General features: G+C 36.9%; 1 protein-coding gene across 4 annotated transcripts in view; it reads left to right on the top strand.

Moving 5' to 3' along the window:
• LOC103550632 (zinc finger protein 248) overlaps positions 1-18,651 on the top strand; it is a 77,604-nt gene that overhangs the window by 32,405 nt on the left and 26,548 nt on the right. For 2 of the 4 annotated variants that reach the window (XM_070567951.1, XM_070567961.1), the window contains exon 7: positions 15,738-17,051. The exons of 1 other annotated variant lie outside the window; for it this stretch is intronic. In XM_070567951.1, coding sequence (XP_070424052.1) covers positions 15,738-15,861 — 124 coding nt within the window. In that variant the 3' untranslated portion in view covers positions 15,862-17,051. Of the gene's footprint in view, positions 1-15,737; positions 17,052-18,651 lie in introns of those variants that run through there. One more of the 4 variants, XM_070567970.1, reaches the window with a different exon arrangement.

The raw sequence follows: 18,651 nt of genomic DNA, 5'->3' as shown, positions 1-18,651 counted from the left end.
GAGGTTCAGTGAACTTGAAGACAGCAATAGAAACTATCTAAAGCACAAAAACGAGAGGAGTCCAGGAGAGAAAACAGAGCCTAGGTGAACTGTGGGACAATATAATGTGGTTTAACAGACATGTAAATGGAGTCCCAGGGCAGGGATAGGGTGAGGAAAAAAAATATTTTAAGAACTAATGGCCAGGAGCCAGCCCAGTGGTATAGTGGTTAAGTTCACACACTGTGCTTCAGGGCCTCGGGGTTTGTGAGTTCAGATCCTGGACGTGGACCTACACACCGCTCATTGAGCCATGCTGTGGCAGCATCCCATGTACAAAATAGAGGAAGATTGGCACAGATGTTAGCACAGTGACAAACTTCCTCAAGCAAAAACAGGAAGATTGGTAACAGATGTTAACTCAGGGCCAATCTTCCTCACCAAAAAAAAAAAAAAAAAAAAATGACCCAATGGCCAGAATTTTTCCAAATTTGATGAAAACTATACACTCATAGATCCAAATAGGTCAATGATACCCACAGCAAGATAAACAGAAAGAAAACCTCACCAAGACACATCATGATCAAATTGCTGCGAGCCAGTCATACAGAATAAAATCTTAAAAGCAGTTAGAGAAAATAGACACAGAACAACAAAGATAATACAGATGTTATTCTTCAACAAGTAGAAGGCAATAATGCTGAAAGAAAAAATAGTTAACCAAGAATTCTCCACTCAGCAAAAATATCTTTAAAAAATCAAGGTGAAATACTTTTCACATAAACAAAATGTGAGAGAATTAATTGGAAACAGAGCTGTACTATATGCTATGTAAAGAAAGTTTTTCAAGAATATGATAAATGATACCAGATGGATACTTGATTCTACAGAAAGAATTATCAAATTCTGGAAATAGTAAATATGTAGGTTAACATAAATTTTTTAAAAAGTCTTTAAAAAATAGTTGACTATTTAAAGCAGAGATCAGCAAACTTTAGCTGCATGCCAAATCTGGCCTATAGCCTGTTTTTCTGTGGCCCATATTGTAAGAATGGTTTTTACAGTTTCAAAGATTTGTAAAACCAAAAAAATGAAGACTATGTAACAGAAACAATAGTTGGCCCACAAAGCCTAAAATATTTGCTATCTTGCCCTTTATAGAAAGTGTTTGCAAACCTCATTTTACAGTAAAAGTATCAACGCTGTAAATGGAATTTCTAACACCCACAAGTAAAATATAGAACTACAAAATTATTAATAGGTCAAGCTTGAATTAATTTAAGGAAAGTAGCTGTCAGCAGTAGTATTTATTGCATTTTATACAAAATAAAGATGGTGCTTTGTTTTTGCAGTGGGTCTTCTCCTTACTATACGTGGCACTTGCTCGATGGTCCTTAATGTTGCCAACCTTCTGATGTTTGTGCCCTTGTGTAATTCCCTCCCTCTTATTGTGGGTGGACTTATTGACTCTGTTCTAACACAAAATACAATAGAAGTGATGGAATATCACTCCCAAGATTAGGTTACAAAAAGACTGTGGCTTCCATCTTGGGTGGTCTCTCTTGCCTTCTGTCCTCTGCCATCCCCTCCCCTCCCCTATCCCTCCCTCTGTTCTCTGCTTATCACTCTCACTGGGGGAAGCAAGATGCCACATTGTGACCAGCCATTTGGAGAGGCCCACATGGCATGGTGATGACTGAGGCCCTTAGTTAACCACCTGCAGGGAATTTGAAACCTGTCAACAACCACGTGGGTGAGCTTGGAAGTGGATCTTTTAGCTCCAGTAGAATTTTGAGATGACACAATAGATAACTAATTCACTGAGCCGTCTTCTTCAGTGCTCAGCCCCAACTTCCCTTTTATATCATAGGCTGATGGGCTGGCTGAACATTTCTCTTTCTATCCATTTACCTGCCTGCCTAGCTTTCTGACACAACAACCTTCATAACTAGCCTACTGAGCAGACTTCATAATTGCTTGATTAATTAGGTGACCAAAAGCGTATCTCTTTAAAATCCGTGTTTTTTTCCCCCTGAGCTCCAGTGACTGAACACATTAGATCTTCAGCTCCCTCCCTCACCTGATGGAGCCTTCCCCTCATTTTTCTAAGACCTTCCTTCCTCAGACTCCAAGCTCCCAGTTTCCTTTCTTAGATGTTTTTTGGTATGGTTCCTAGAGTTAGGAGGGGACACTAGGTGATTTTGATGCCTAAAAATCAGCCTTGTTTCCAGAGTGTCAGCCCTTTCCCTCTGTGGCCTCAATCTTCTCATCTGTAAAATGGGGACAAATATCTCCATCAGTAAGAGTGGAGCTCGTTCTAGGAAGCACTTGCATTCCCCAGAAAGCTCAAGTCTTCAAAACAGAGGATCGGGGGATCAGAAGTAATAACTGCATACCTCCTACTGAGGTCACTGTTGCCATCATGCCCTCTGGGTCTTTGAGTAACATTCTGTGAAAATGAAAGGAACTTGGAGAAGACTAGTAGCCATGGCCAGTCTCCATGGGTGAGCGGGGCCCTCACAGCGTTCCCAGATTGACTGGCAATCCTGTGCCTGCACCATCTGTTGTACTGGGCAGGAGAAGAGATGTGGAATCCCTGTAGAGAATGCCTTTGAGGAGAATGAATGGGAAGTTGAGACTCAGTTATTGCTAGATGTGGTATACTAAGAAATACATTTGGTTTTTGTACCTGGTTCCTGGCACAGAGCTCCTAAAACCGCTGGAATTTCCCGAGTGATTGGAGTGTCTTTTGTTATTCATAACAGGTCTCTTTAGATCATACCTGAGTTTATGCTAATGAGGTGACTTATGGGAAGGGCCCCCAGATAGCCTCAGGACAGGGCTGGTTACCAGAAAGACCAAGTGATTAGAGGATTGGAACTTTTAGCCCCACCTCTGACCTCTAGGAAAGAGAGGGGTCTGGAGATTAAACTCTGTAAAAACTCTTGAACAGTGAGATGTGAGATTCAGAGAACTTCCAGGGTGGTGCACACAGTGAGGTGCTGGGAGGGTGGTATGCCTGGAGAGGGCATAGAAGGTCCACAGACTGCCCTCCCTCCGTATCTTGCTCTATGCATCTCTTCCAGCTGGCTGTTCCTGAGTTGTATCCTTTATACTAAACTGATAAATGTAAGTAAAGTGTTTTCCTGGTTCTAGAATCCATTCTGTTTCTGAACCAAAAGTGGGTTTACCTCCTGGTGAGTTAAAATCAGACTTGACTAGAAGTAGTTGTCACACAAAGCAGAACTTATTTGCAGCAAATAGGAGGCCACACGGAATCATTCCAAAAGTTGTGGCTGTCCCACAGCAAAGGGAAGCAGGGCCTTTTATTTCGGATGGGGAATGAACATTCAAGAGGCAGAGGTGGGTATTCGCTTGCACAGGCTCAGTTGGAAAACGTGCTTCCACATACACTGCAGGTTAAGGTAATAAGGCCTAAGCTCCTCCTGGAGAGTTCTTAGCATTAAAAATAAGGCAGAGGTCATGGGTGTTGCTCTTGTGGTGAGGCTTGGTCTGGTTCAGGATGTTTAGAGTTTGCACCTCTTAAATAGTTAAACGCTTCCAGAACCTCCCTTGAGTTCCTTGGGGCAATTAGTCGGTGACAATTCTAGCAAATTATTGAACCTGAGGAGGGAGTTGTGGGAACTCATTGACTTTGTAGCTAAATCAGAGAGAAGTGTGGGTAACCTGGGGACCTAGTATTTGTGACTGGTATCTGAAGTGAAGCGGGACCGAGCCCTTAAACCTGTGGAGTCTGACACTGATTCCCAGTGGTTAGTGTCAGAATTGAATTGCATTATCAGACACCCAGTCAGAGAACTGGAAAACACCCTAGAATGGATGACCGTAAGCAGTCACTTTACCTCCCTGCTTTGTATAGATGGTACAGTCATACTTAAAATACGTACTTATTGAGCACCAGCTGTGGTCCTGACCCCAGGTCAGGCATCCTCAAATTCAAATCTTCTTGAAGCCAAATGTGGTGAGTATTGGATGGATCCCTGTGATAAAGATGAAGAGGAAGGAGTCTTATAATCTCCAATTATGGTTGTGGATTTGCCATTTTCTCACTTTACTTTTGTCAATTTGGACATCTATATATATATATATATTTTTTTTAAAGATTTTATTTTTTTCCTTTTTCTCCCCAAAGCCCCCCAGTACATAGTTGTGTATTCTTCGTTGTTGGTCCTTCTAGTTGTGGCATGTGGGATGCTGCCTCAGCGTGGCTTGATGAGCAGTGCCATGTCCGCACCCAGGATTCGAACCAATGAAACACTGGGCCGCCTGCAGTGGAGCACGCGAACTTAACCACTCGGCCACGGGGCCAGCCCCCTGGACATCTATATTTTGATCTCTGTTATTATGTGCACGCACATGTACAATTGTTACATCTTTTATCATCTCAAAGTGTCACTGTTTATCTCTGTTAATACTCCATGTTTTGAAGTCTGCTTTGCTTAATATTAATATGGCCACACCAGTTTTCTTCTGCTTAGTGTTCGAATAGTATATCTTTTCCCATTCTTTTACTTTGAACATATCTGTGTTTGTATTTAAGCATACCTTTTTGTACACAGCATTTAATTAGGTTTTGCTTTTTTATCCATTCTGAACATATCTGTCTTTTAATTAGAGTACTTAATCCATTTATATTTTTTGTTAACTTTTAATTTTTATATAATTCCAAAGTGCAGAAAAGTTGCAGGAATAATAGAGGTAACATCCATATATTCTTTAACCAGATTCACCAGTTGTTTACCTGATGCCCCATTTGCTGTATCAGTCTCTCTCTCTGCGTGCACAAACACACATGTGCATTTATATACATACGTACACATATATACAGCATATGTATATATGTATGTGAATGTGTGGCTTTTTGTGTATGTATTATATATATATGTATATACTTTTTTATGAACCATTTTAGAGTTAGTTCTTGACATGATCTTTTACCTCTGAATACTTTATTGTTTATTTCCTAAATACAAGGACATTTTCTTACATAATTACAGTATAATTATCAAAATCAGGAAATTAACATTGATTCTTTATGTAATCCATGTCCAATTCAAATTTCTGAATTTTCCCAATAATATCTTTTTTAGCTGTTTTTATTTTTCCAGTCCAGAGGCCAGTCCAAGATTATGTATTATATTTAATTGTCATATCTCTTTAGTCTCCTTTAATTTGTCTTCCTTTGTCTTTTTTGACCTTAACTTTAAAGAGTGTAGATCAGTTGTTTTGTAAAATATCTTTCAGTTTGGGTTTTTTCCTGAAGTTTCCTCTTTGATTGGATGCAGCTTTGCAATCTTTGAGGGAATGTGATAAAGCGATGTTTTGTTTTAGTTCATCATACCATGAGGCCCATGATGTTGCTTTGTACTGATGTTGGTGATGTTCACTTTAGTCATTGTTTAACCTATATCCACCGGGTTTTTCTACTATGAAAGTCAGTTTCTTCCCCTTGTATAGTGAATGCATAACTTTTGCAGAAAACTCTATGACAAAATGTGAATATTTCTTTTTTTTTTTTTAAGGATTGGCACCTGAGCTAACAACTGTTGCCAATCTTTTTTTTTCTGCTTTATTTCCCAACCGCCCCCAGTACATAGTTGTATATCTTAGTTGCAGGTCCTTCTAGTTGTGGGATGTGGGACACCGCCTCAACATGGCCTGACAAGCGGTGCCATGTCCGCACCCAGGATCCGAACCCTGGGCCACCGCAGTGGAACGCGCAAACTTAACCACTCAGCCATGGAGCCGGCCCCCTGAATATTTCTCATGAAACTTTTGTACATTAGTTTAAATATCCATTACTGATTTTATGAGTCCATTATTTCATTGGTATTCTACCCTGAAGAATTTCCCATTCCCCCCCTTATTACAGTCGATTCTCATTATTTTCAGATTCTATCTTTGTGAATTTGCCTACTTGCTGCAATTTATTTATAACTTCAAAATCAGTACTTGTGTCACTTCCACTGTAGGTTGTGGACATGGGCACTGTGGTGAAAACTTTGAGTTGACTGATGCTTACGTTTCCAGCTGAGGCTGAACACTGTGATACTCTGCCTTCTTTATTTTATTTTATTTTTTATTACGGTAACGTTGGTTTATAACATTATGTAAATTTCAGGTGTACATCATTATATGTCAATTTCTGTAGATTACATCATTTTCACCGCCCAAAGACTAATTACAATCCATCACCATACACATGTGCCTAATCACCCCTTTCGCCCTCTCCCCTCCCTCTCTGGGAACCACCAATCCAATCTCTGTCTCTATGTGATTGTTGTTGTTTTTAATCATCTGTTTGTGAGTGAGATAATATGGCATTTGACTTTTTCCCTCAAACTTACTTCACTTAGCATAACAACCTCAAGGTCCATCCATGTTGTCACAAATGGCAAGATTTCATCCTTTTTATGACTGAGTAGTACACCATTGTGTATATATACCACATCTTCTTTATCCATTCTTCCCATCATGGGCACCAAGGTTGCTTCCAAGTCTTGGCTTTTGTGAATAATGCTGCAATGAACATAGGGGTGCATATATCTTTATGCATCTGTGTTTCCATGTTCTTTGGGAAAATACCCAGCAGTGGAATAACTGGATCATATGGTAGTTTTATTCTTAATTTTTTAAGGAATCTCCATACTGATTTCCATAATGGCTGTGCCAGTTTGCACTCTCACCAGGAGGATACTCTGCCTTCATGTTTCAACTCTCATACTGTCAACAGTCTTCCTTTTCCTGGTATATTTAGTGCCATGTCTTTACATTTTGTGCTTTTTGTTGGTGATTTTACTGTTTAAAATGGCCCCCAAACATAGTGCTGAAGTGCAGTCTAGTGTTCCTAAGTGCAAGAAGACTGTGATGTGTCTTATGGAGAAAATACTGTATGAGAAAAGCTTTGTTCAGGTATGAGTTACAATGCTGTTGCCCATGAATTCAATGTTAATCAATCAACAATATATATTATATGTATAGTTATATAATATATATAATATATTAATAAGGTGCCTTTAAACAGAAACACATGTAAAACAACATTATGTATTGATGGGTTGACAAAAATGTTCTGACCAGAGGCTCATAGGAACCTAACTCTGTATTTCTTCTAGGAGCACTGCCTCATTATTTGCTAATTCAGTGTTTGCAGTGACTTTGTAGAACACAGCTACTATGAATAGCAAGAACTGACTGTAATTTGTTTATTTATATCAATTTGGCACATGAATTGTATTTATCCATGAGTGTCCTTATATATTTGGAAATTCAAATTGTTCTTCTTCTAGCTCCTGTATCCTTTGATGTTTCCATTATTCCTTGAGCTCTTTCTCATTTTCTGTCACAAGATGTTTCAAGTTCATCATACTTTCCTAGCCCCTTCCCTAGATCCAGCCATTTCTCCAGTGAACCCTGATTCCTTTTAGTGAAGAATGGTATTTAGGAATTAAGATCTAGGTGCCAGATGTGCTCATTACTTTTATAGTATCACTGCTCCTGTACCTCTCACTGGAAATAGCTAAGGAACAAACACATGCATACACACATAGATACATAGATACATATCTGTACCTAGCTATGTAAAAGCATGAGTTCATCCATCCAAGTTGTTGCATGTATCAATAAATGCTTTCTGTTTATTGCTAAGTAGCATTCCATGGTATGGATATATCAGTTCATTTAACTATTCATCTGTTGAGGGATATTTTGGCTATTTCCAGGTTTTGGTTATTGTAATTAAAGCTGCTATGAACAATTGTGTACATGCTTTTGTGTGAATAATTTTTCATTTCTCTGGGGTAAATGCACAAGAGTAAAATTGCTGGGTCATATGATAAGTGTATATTTAGTTTTATAAGGAACTGCCAAGCTGTTTTCTAGAGTGGCTATACCATTTTACACTCCCACAACAGTGTGTGAGAGAGTCAGTGTCTCTGCATCCTCGTGAACAGTGGGTATTGTCACTATTTTTCATTTTAACTGTTCTAATAGGTGTGTAATAATATTTCACCCTTGTCTTAACTTGTATTTCCCTACTGGATAGCGATGTTGAACATCTTTTCATGTGCTTATTTGCCAGCTGTCTATCCTCTTCAGTGAAATATTTTTTTTTGTCTTTTGCTCATTTTCTACTGGAATTCATCCTTCCCTGCTTTCTCCCTCCTTCCTTCTTTCCTTTCTTTTTTGTTTTGAGAGCTCTTTATATATTCTAAACACTAATCCTTTGTCAGATTTGTGATGTGCAAACATTTTCTCCTAGTCTATAACTTATTTTTTTAATCCTTTTAACAGAATTTTTCTCAGAGCAAAAGCTTTTAATTTTGATGGAGTGTGAGTTTGTTTCTGGGTTCTATATTCTGTTCATCTGTGTCTGTTCCTCCATCAATACCACACAGTTTTGATTACTGTACTTATAAAATAATTCCTTCAATTAGGAAATGCAACATAAGGATTATAAGTATTCAAGAGGGAGAAGAGAGAGAGAAAGGAGCAGAGAGCTTGTTCAAAGAAATAATAGCTGAGAAGTTTCCAAACCTGGGGAAGGAACTGGACTTACAACTGTACGAAGCCAATAGAACTGCTAATTACATCAATGCAAAAAGACCTTCTCCAAGGCATGTAATAGTAAAACTGGCAAGAGTCAATGACAAAGAAAAAATATTAAGGGCAGCAAGACAGAAGACAATAATCTACAAAGGACCCCTATCAGGCTTTGAGCAGATTTCTCAGGAGAAAATTTACAGGCTAGGAGAGATTAGAATGATGTATTCAAAATGCTGAAAGAAAAAACTTTCAGCCAATAATACTCTATCCAGCAAAACTATCCTTCAGGTATGGTGGAGAAATAAAAGCTTTCCCAGATAAACAAAAGTGGAGGAAGTTCATCACCACTAGACCTCCCTTATAAGAAATGATCAAAGATGTCCTCATATCTGAAACAAAGAGGCAAAGGTTTACAAAGTCTTGAGCAAGGAGATAAATAGACAGACAAAATTAAAAAATTACAGCTATCAGAACAGGTTGGCAAACATTTAATTACGACATGAAAGATAAAGGGGAGGAAAGCATCAAAAATAACTATAAACACTTCATGTTAATCACCAACTCACAACACAAAACAGAATAATTTGTTACAACAATAACTTAGAAGGGGAAGGGGGATGGAACCTGCTTAGGGTAATGGAGATAAGAGGCTAGCAGAAATTGGATTATCTCATCTATGAGATCTTTTATGCAAACCGCATAGTAACCACTAAAAAAAAAATCAGAGCAAAGACACAAATGATAAATAAAGAGAAACAGAAAACCACCAAATTGAAATGACAGTCAAAAATACAAGGGAAGAATAGAAACAAGGGAAGTATAGAACAACTGGGAAACAAGACAGAATGTCAGTATTAAGCCCTCACATGTTGATAATCGCTCTAAATGTAAATAGATTGAAGTCTCCAATCAAAAGATACAGAGTGGCTGGATGGATTTAAAAAAAAGACCCAACAATATGCTGTCTTCAGGAAACACATCTCAGCTCTAAAGAAAAACATAGACTCAAAGTGAACGGGTGGAAGACGACACTCCAAGAAAATGGCAAACAAAAGAAAGCAGGTGTTGACATGCTTATATGAGACAAAGCAGACATCTAGATAAAAAAAAAACAATGAGAGACAAAGAGGGGCAGTATAGAATCATAAAAAAGACATTCCATCAAGCGGACATAACATTTATGAATCTATATGCACCAAACACAGGAGCACCAAAGTATATAAAGCAACTATTAACAGACCTAAAGGGAGAGATTGACAGCAACACAATAATAGTAGGGGACCTCAACACTCACTTACATCAATGGATAGATCATCCAGGCAGAAAGTCAACAAGGAAATAGTGGATTTAAATGAAGCACTTGAGCAGATGGACTTAATAGATATATATAGAACATTCCATCCAAACCAACAGAATACACATTCTCCTCAAGTGCACGTGAAACATTCTCAAAGATGGACCATATGTTGGGAAAAAGGCAAGCCTCAATAAGTTTAAGAAGACTGAAATCATATCAAGCATCTTTTCTGACCACAATGTTATGAAACTAGAAATCAACTATAAGAAAAAAACTGGGAAACTCACGAATATGTGGAGACTAAACAACATGCTGCTAAACAACGATTGGATCAATGAAGAAGTCAAAGGAGAAATCAAAAGATACCTGGAGACAAATGAAAATGAAAATACATCATACGAACTCTTAAAGGATGCAGCAAAAGTGGTTCTAACAGCAAAATTCATAGCAATATAGGCCCACCTCAACAAAGAAGAAAAATCTCAAAGAAGTAACCTTAAACTACACCTAACAGAACTAGGAAAAGAAGAACAAACACAGCCTAAAGTCAGCAGAAGGAGGAAAATAATAAAAAATTAGAGCAGAAAGAAATGAAATAGTGACCAAAAAAACTGTAGACAGGATCAATGAAGCTAAGAGCTTGTTCTTTGACAAGATAAACAAAACTGACAAACTCTTAGCCAGGCTCACTAAGGAAAGAGGAGAGAAGGCTCAAATAAATAAAATTAGAAATGAAAGAGGAGAAATTACAATGGATACCACGGAAATGCAAAGGATTATAAGAGAATACCATGAAAAACTATATGTCCACAAATTGGATAACCTAGAAGAAATGGCTAAATTCTTAGACCCATATAACGTCACAAAATGATACTAAGAAGAAATATAGAATCTGAATGGACCAATCACAGGTAAAGAGATTGAAACAGCAATAAAAAAACCTCCCCTGAAACAAAAGTCCAGGACCATATGGCTTCTCTGGAGAATTCTAACATTCAAAGAAGATTGAATACCTATCCTTCACAAACTATTCCAAAAATTTGAAGACAGAATCCTTCCTAACTCATTCTATGAGGCCAACATTACCATGATCCCAAAGCCAAACAAGGACAACACAAAGAAGGAAAATTACAGTCCAATATTGCTAATGAACATAGATGCAAAAGTCCCCAACAAAATACTGGCAAACTGAATAGGGCAATATATTAAAAGGATCATATATCATGATCAAGCGGGATTTATATGAGGGACACAGGGAGGGTTCAACATCCACAAATCAATCAATGTGATACACCACATTAACAAAATGAGGAATAAAAATCACGTGATCATCTCAATAGATTTAGAGAAAGCATTGGACAAGATCTAACTTCCATTTCTGATAAAAAACTGTCAAAATGAGTATAGAAGGAGGGCTCGCCTGGTGGTTTAGTGGTTAAGAATGCGTGCTCCTCTTTGGCGTCCTGGAGTTCGCAGGTTCAGATTCTGGGTGCGGACCTACACACCACTCATCAAGCCGTGCTGTGGTGGCATCCTACATACAAAATAGAGGAAGATGGGTACAGGTGTTAGCTCAGGGCCAATCTTCCTCACACACACAAAAAAATTAATATTAATAAAATTTTTAAAATAATAAATAAACAATTATAAAAATGAATATAGAAGGAAAGTACCTCAATATAATAAAGGCCATTTATGACAAATTCACATTTAACATCATACTGAATGGAGAAAAACTGACAGCCATCCCTCTGAGAACAGGAACAAGACAAGGGTGCCCACTCTCACCACTCCTATTCATCATAGTACTGGAGGTTTTGGCTAGAGCAATTAGGCAAGAAAAAGGAATAAGATGTATACAAATTGGAAAGGAAGAAGTGAAACTCTGTTTGTGGATGACGCGATCCTATATATATATAGAAAACCCTAAAGAATCCACCAGAAAACTATTGGAAATAATCGGCAACTACAGCAGAGTTGCAGGGTACAAAAACAACTTACAAAAATCTATTACATTTCTATACACTAATAATGAACTAGCAGAAAGAGAAGTCAAAAATGCAATCTCATTTACAATTGCAACAGAAAGAATAAAATATCTAGGAATAAATTTAACCAAGGAGGTGAAAGACCTATACAATGAAAACTATAAGACATTATTGAAAGAAATCAAAGAAGACTTAAAGAAATGGAAAGATATTCCATGCTCTTGGGTTGGAAGAATAACCATAGTTAAAATGTCCATATTGCCAAAAGCAATCTACAGATGGAATGCAATCCCAATCAGAATTCCAATGACATTCTTCACGGAAATAGAACAAAGAATCCTAAAATTTGTATGGAACAACAAAAGACCCCAAATAGCTAGAGCAATCCTGAGGAAAAGGAACAAAGCTGGGGATATCACAATTCCCGACTTCAAAATATAATGCAAAGCTATAGTAATCAAAACAGCATTGTACTGGCCCCAAAATAGACACAGATCAATGGAACAGAATTGAAAGCCCAGAAATAAAACCACACATCTACAGACAGCTAATCTTTGACAAAGGAGCCAAGAGCATACAATGGAGAAAGGAGAGTCTCTTCAATAAATGGTGTTCAGAAAACTGGACAGCCACAGGCAAATAATGAAAGTAGACCATTATCTTGCACCATACTAAAAAATTAACTCAAAATGGATTAAAGACTTGAATATAAGACCTGAAACCATAAAAATCCTAGAGAAAAATATAGGCGGTACACTCTTTGACATTGGTCTTAGCAGCATCTTTTTGAATACCAAGTCTACTCAGGCATGGGAAACAAAAGAAAAAATAAACCATGGCACTACATTAGACTAAAGAGCTTCTGCAAGGCAAAGGAAACCATGAACAAAATGAAAAGACAACCCACTGACTGGAAGAAAATATTTGCAAATCATATAACTGACAAGGGGTTAATTTCCAAAATATATAAAGAACTCATACAACTCAACAACAAACAAACAGCCCAATCAAAAAATGGTCAGAGGATGGGCCAGCCCTGGTTGCCTAGTGCTTAAGTTTGGTGTGCTCTGCATTGGTGGCCTGGGTTTGGTTCCCAGGCATGGACCTACACCACTCACCTGTCAGTGGCCATGCTGTGGTGGCGGCTCACATATAAAAAAATGAAGATTGGCAACAGATGTTAGCTCAGGGCAAATCTTCCTCAGCAAAAAGAAAAACGAAATGGACAGAGGATATGAACAGACATTTTTCCAAAGAAGATATACAGATGACCAATAGGCACATGAAAAGATGTTCAACATCAATAGTTATTAGGGAAATACAAGTCAAACCGGCAATGAGATATCACCTTACACCTGTCAGAATAGCTATAATTACCAAGACAAAAAATAACAGTTGTTGGAGAGGATGTGGAGAAAAGGGAACCCTCATACACTGTTGGTGGGAATGCACACTGGTACAGCCACTATGGAAAACAGTATGGAGATTCCTCAAAAAATTAAAAATAGAAATACCATATGACCCAGCCATCCCACAACTGGGCATTAATCCAAAGAACTTGAAATCAACAATGCAAAGAGATTTATGCACCCCTGTGTTCACTGCAGAATTATTCACAATAGCCATGATGTGGAAGCAGCCCAAGTGCCCATCTATAGATGAATGGATAAAGATGTGGTATATATATACAATGGAATACTACTCAGCCATATAAAAAGACAAAATCATCCCATTTGCAACAACATGGATGGACCTTGAGGGTATTATGTTAAATGAAATAACGGAGAAAGACAAACACTGCGTGATTTCACTCATATGTGGAAGATAAACAAACAGATGGATAAAGAGAACAGAGTAGTCATTACCAGAGGTGAAGGGGGTTGGGGGGGTGAAAGGGGTAAAGCTCACATATGTATCGTGTTGGATAAAAACGAGACTGTTGGTGGTGAGCACGATGCAGTCTATACAGAAACTGATAAATAATAATGTACACTTGAAATTGCACAATGTTATAAACCATTATGAACTCAATAAAATAATTTTTAGAAAGCCCCCCCAAATGTCTTGAAATCAAATGGACTGATTCTCCCACTTTTTTTCAAGATCATTTTACTTACTCTAAATCCTTTGCTTTTCATTTAATTAGAGAATAATCTGGTCTATCTCAGTAAAAAAATCTTGCTGAATTTTGATAGGAATTGTCTCAAACTTGGCATGTCAGTTTGAGAAGAACTGATAACTTTACCGTGTTGTCTTCCAATCCATGAACAGAGGGCATCTCTCCATTTATTTAGATCTTCTTTGATTTCTCTCAGAAACATGTTCTAGTTTTTTGTAGACTGCTCTGGTACATGTTTTTGTTAGATTACACCTAAGTATTTAATATTTTTTCTTTTTTAGTGATTGTAAGTGCTGTGTATTTTAAATTTTGGTTTCCATAGGTTTGTTGCTGGTATATGGAAATACAAATGATTGACTTTTATATGGTCATATTTACATTGACTGTATTGTTATTAGAGTGTTTATTCTTTTTTTCACCTTGTGCTTCACTTTGAGTATTTTCTGTTGGTCTGTCTTCCAGTTCATTAATCCTATCTGCCATTATGTCCTATGTACTGTTAATCTAGTCAGTTGATTTCTTAATATCATATAGCTTTTTCAAATTTTTTTAAAGATTTTATTTTATTTTTCCTTTTTCTCCCCAAAGCCCTCCAGTACATAGTTGTATGTTTTTAGTTGTGGGTCCTTCTAGTTGTGGCATGTAGGATGCCACCTCAGTGTGGCCTGATGAGCGGTGCTAGGTCCACGCCCAGGATTCGAACCGGTGAAACTCTGGGCTGCTGAAGCAGAGTGCTCAAACTTAACCACTTAGCCACAGGGCCAGCCCCCTTTTTCAATTTTAAAATTTCCATTTTGTTCTTTTTTATAGATATCAATTCTCTGGTGAATTTCATTTATCTATTTTTCTTCTATTTTCTTTAATAAAGTAAGCCTAATTATTTTATAATCTTTTTCTGTAAACTTTAGACGCTAGGTCATAAGTTGACCTGCATATAACATAGGAGTTTTTCTCTTTACTAGCAGAAAAATGGTCTTGCCTCTTCGTGTGTCTAGTTCTTTTTGACTCTATGGTGGACATTGTATGTAAAAGTACTACTGAGGCTCCAGACGATGTCCTGTTCCATTGGTGAGAGTTCTCCCTTCCATCTCTTGGACACATAGGGTAGAGAGCTAAACAGGTTCAGTCTGGGATGAGTCTTGGTCAGAACTAGGTTGTAATTTTGGTCTACTTCTGGTTTGTTCTTGATATTTGGGTATGGCTCTACTGGGCTATCAATTGATAGCCTGGTGGGTCTTTTTCTCATCAGCCCTAAAAGACTATGGAAAATTAAATTCTGCCCTTAAGAAATTTTAAGTCTTTCTCCTCATGGAATTTTAAATTTGTACTTACCTTGACACACTTCAGATGCTCAAATTTTTCCTTTAACTCCGGTACTTTATGAAGGCTAAAATCTCTGTTCTCCACAACTATTTTCTTCAGAGGTTCAAGCCTTATTCTCAACCTCTTTCTGTGCCAGAATCAGTAAGTTGTCCCAGGTTAAAAGTGGACTAGATCCTTAAGAGCAATTCACTACATTGTGTAGGGTTTTCCCATCTTTCCTGTTCTCTTTTCAGGTAACCTCACCCTGAAGGTCTCTATTTTCTAAGCACTGCAACACTGAGCTAGATTTCATTCTGCCTTTTTGGAAGCATTTGGTCTCATCTCATTAGCCTCTTGGTAGACTCAGAATTCAACAAATGTTTTGTGGTGAATACTAGTTGTGTATTTGAGGTACTTCACGGGTTGAATTTGTTATTCCAATGCTATACCACTGCTAAAAGTTTTGTTTCTTTGTTTTTTGCCTCAGCAGAGACACAGTTCCTGGTGCAAGACGAGTCCAGGTGCTCTGCTTGTATCCAGAATTGGAAAATACTATGAGGAGAAAGAAAAAAGCCCAAATAGCAGGAAATTTGGATTTCACCTCTTCATGATTCTCCTTATTCTGAATTTTTGGTCTCCCTTATCCTTGTTGCTTCCACAACTGTCTGTTGCTTTTAAAATATGTTTCTGTTTTTCTATGGGCTTTGCTAGATGTTTTCAGAAGGAATGTCAGCCTACAGCAATGTAATACATTCTTCCATGAGGAGACGTGTGTTAATGTTTTTACAAAATATTATTAGTTTTAATTTTACAAAGAATTAATAACGTAGTCTGTTTTAAAAAGTTAGCTATTTAGACCATCTCTCTCTCTTTCTCTTTCTATGTTTTTGTGTATATATTGTATAATACAGTACTATAGCATTTTGGGAGAAATTTTAATTATGCAAATATGATATAGCATTTTCTATTATATATATAACACTGTACAATACTAATAAATTCTCACATTATGCACAAAATTCAAAACAATGCAATTCCTCCCCAAATTTTCAAAGTTGTCAGGAATTGCAGAAGTTCAAAAACTGCCATGACAAGTGAGTTGGAGGCCGTGTTTATGGTAGTGTTATTCAGTGTTGCCCTTCAGCAAAATTTAGCTCTCTCATTTTTCCCTTGGAAATGAACCACACTTATATTAATGTGCTTCATAACATTTGTTAATGATCTGGTGAAATTTGCTATTATTTTATATTTAATACATTTTCAGTTATTTGACCCTCATAAACAAATATAACATTGTCACCCATGCATTGATATCTAGTTTTAGTGTACTAACTTTAGTGGAATTTTGATAATCAAAAGAAGATTAAACCTCAAACGCATGCACTGTGCACATACTCTGGTAGAGAACAGTATGTGAAATAGTAAAGGTAATGCTGAGAAAATAAAAAGCAGCATTAAAGCAGAAATCATCCAAAGTTGATGTAATGGTATGCTCTTTTTGAATGCTTCCTCTCTAATTTATTTTTATTCCTGTGAGAAAATTAGTCTTGAAATATGTCTGAAGGAGTTCTGCCAATTTCTCATGCCAAATCTTTCATGTATAGTTATCTGTTCTCGTATGTAAATAGGATTTTACATCTTGATATCTTTCTTTTAGGAAAAATATGAAAATCATCTTAAAGGGTTTTATATAACCTGCATTTTTAATTTCACCTTATATTGTGACTATCTTCCCATTTGAGAAAGTATACCTTTGTATTGCCATTTATAATTTCACCCAATAAACCACACTGCAAGTGGCCGTGTAGATTGGTACCATCTTCTTGCTGTTATGATTTAAATTGTCAGGTACATCTTTAAGATATTATTTCCTTAGTAAATTGCCTAAAATGGAACTTCTAGACTAAATGACATGCTTATTTTATTATAGTCTGTCTCTAGGTAGAGTTTCTACAATAGCACTATCCAATATAACTTTTCTCAGTGAAGGAAGTGTTCTGTGTCTGCACTGTCCAATATGTCAGGAGCTACATGTAGGGTTGAGCACTTGAAATATAGTTATTGTGACTGAGAAACTGAATTTTAATTTAATTATATTTAAACAGCCACATTTGACTAGTGTCTACTATATTGAAGAGCACAGCTCTAGAATGTTTCTATAAATTACCCTCTCAATAAAGGTGAATGCAAAGGATCAGTTTCTCCAGCCCACAGCAACTGTGGATATTCTTACTTTTCAAAAGCTTTTACATTCTTAGATACCTTGTTTTTTCTCAATGTTTCCAATTCTTTTACTTTTTTTAAAGTCACTGTCTTTTTTATTTTTATTTTTTGAAGATTGGCCCTGAGCCAGCATCTATTGCCAATCTTTCTCTTTTTTTTTTTTCTCCTGAAAGCCCCCCAGTACCTAGTTGTAGGTTCTTGTAGTTCCTCTGTGTGGGACGTCACTTCAGCGTGGCTTGATGAGCAGTGCTAGGTCTGCACCCAGGATCTGAATCGGGGAACCCTGGGCCACCCAAGCAAAGTATGCGAACTTAACCACTTGGCCACAGGACTGCGCCCAACTCTTTTACTTTCTTAATCAGCCTTGTAGTATTTGTTTTTCTTTTATATTTTCTTAATTGATTGTCTTTAGCATCTTTATATTGTAGTGTTGAACTTTCTATTGATTTGTTTATGTTTACAAATTCAGATAGTAAATCTTTGTCTCTCAAATATGTAATGAGTATATTCTCAAGTTTATTAAACTTTTTCACCTAAAAGTAAGATTTAAAATTTTCTGTACTAAAATTGATCAGTCGATATCTAGGACTCCAGCTCTCAGTGTTATCCATCCAAAGATACTAGGTTTTATGGGGAAAAATGATACCTGTCTTTGTTTTAAGAATTTAGTAATTTTTTTCTCAACTCTTCTTTATGAGCATTTTGAAAGATGCTCATAAAGATGAAGAAAAGATGAAAGAATAATATGATGAGCACCTAGATATCCTCTGTTTAGATTGAACACATCAAATTTTTGCTAAATTTGCTTCATGTAGCTGTGTGCAGTTTTTTGTTGTTGTTGTTAAACCATTTGGAATTAATGTTTTGATATCTGACACTTTGTGAATAAATCTGTCAGGATCTGCTAGGAATAAGGAAATTCTCCAATATAACCAGAATTCCATTATCACACATACAAAAGTTAACAACAATTCCATATTGTGTAATCTAATATTCAGCCCAAATTAAAATTTTCCCAATTGTCCAACGAATGTTCTATACCTGATATTGTATGAACCAAGATTCTATCAAGGTTAATTCATTGCTTTTGATTTTTATGTCTATTTATTTTAATTGAGCACTATTCTATCCACTATTTTTTTCCCCTTAACATTGACTTTTTTTCCCTTCCCCAATGC

The sequence above is a fragment of the Equus przewalskii genome, chromosome 1 (genome assembly GCF_037783145.1).
Source record: "Equus przewalskii isolate Varuska chromosome 1, EquPr2, whole genome shotgun sequence".
Classification (NCBI taxonomy): Eukaryota; Metazoa; Chordata; class Mammalia; order Perissodactyla; family Equidae; genus Equus; species Equus przewalskii.
This window is presented reverse-complemented; position numbering and strand designations above follow the sequence as displayed.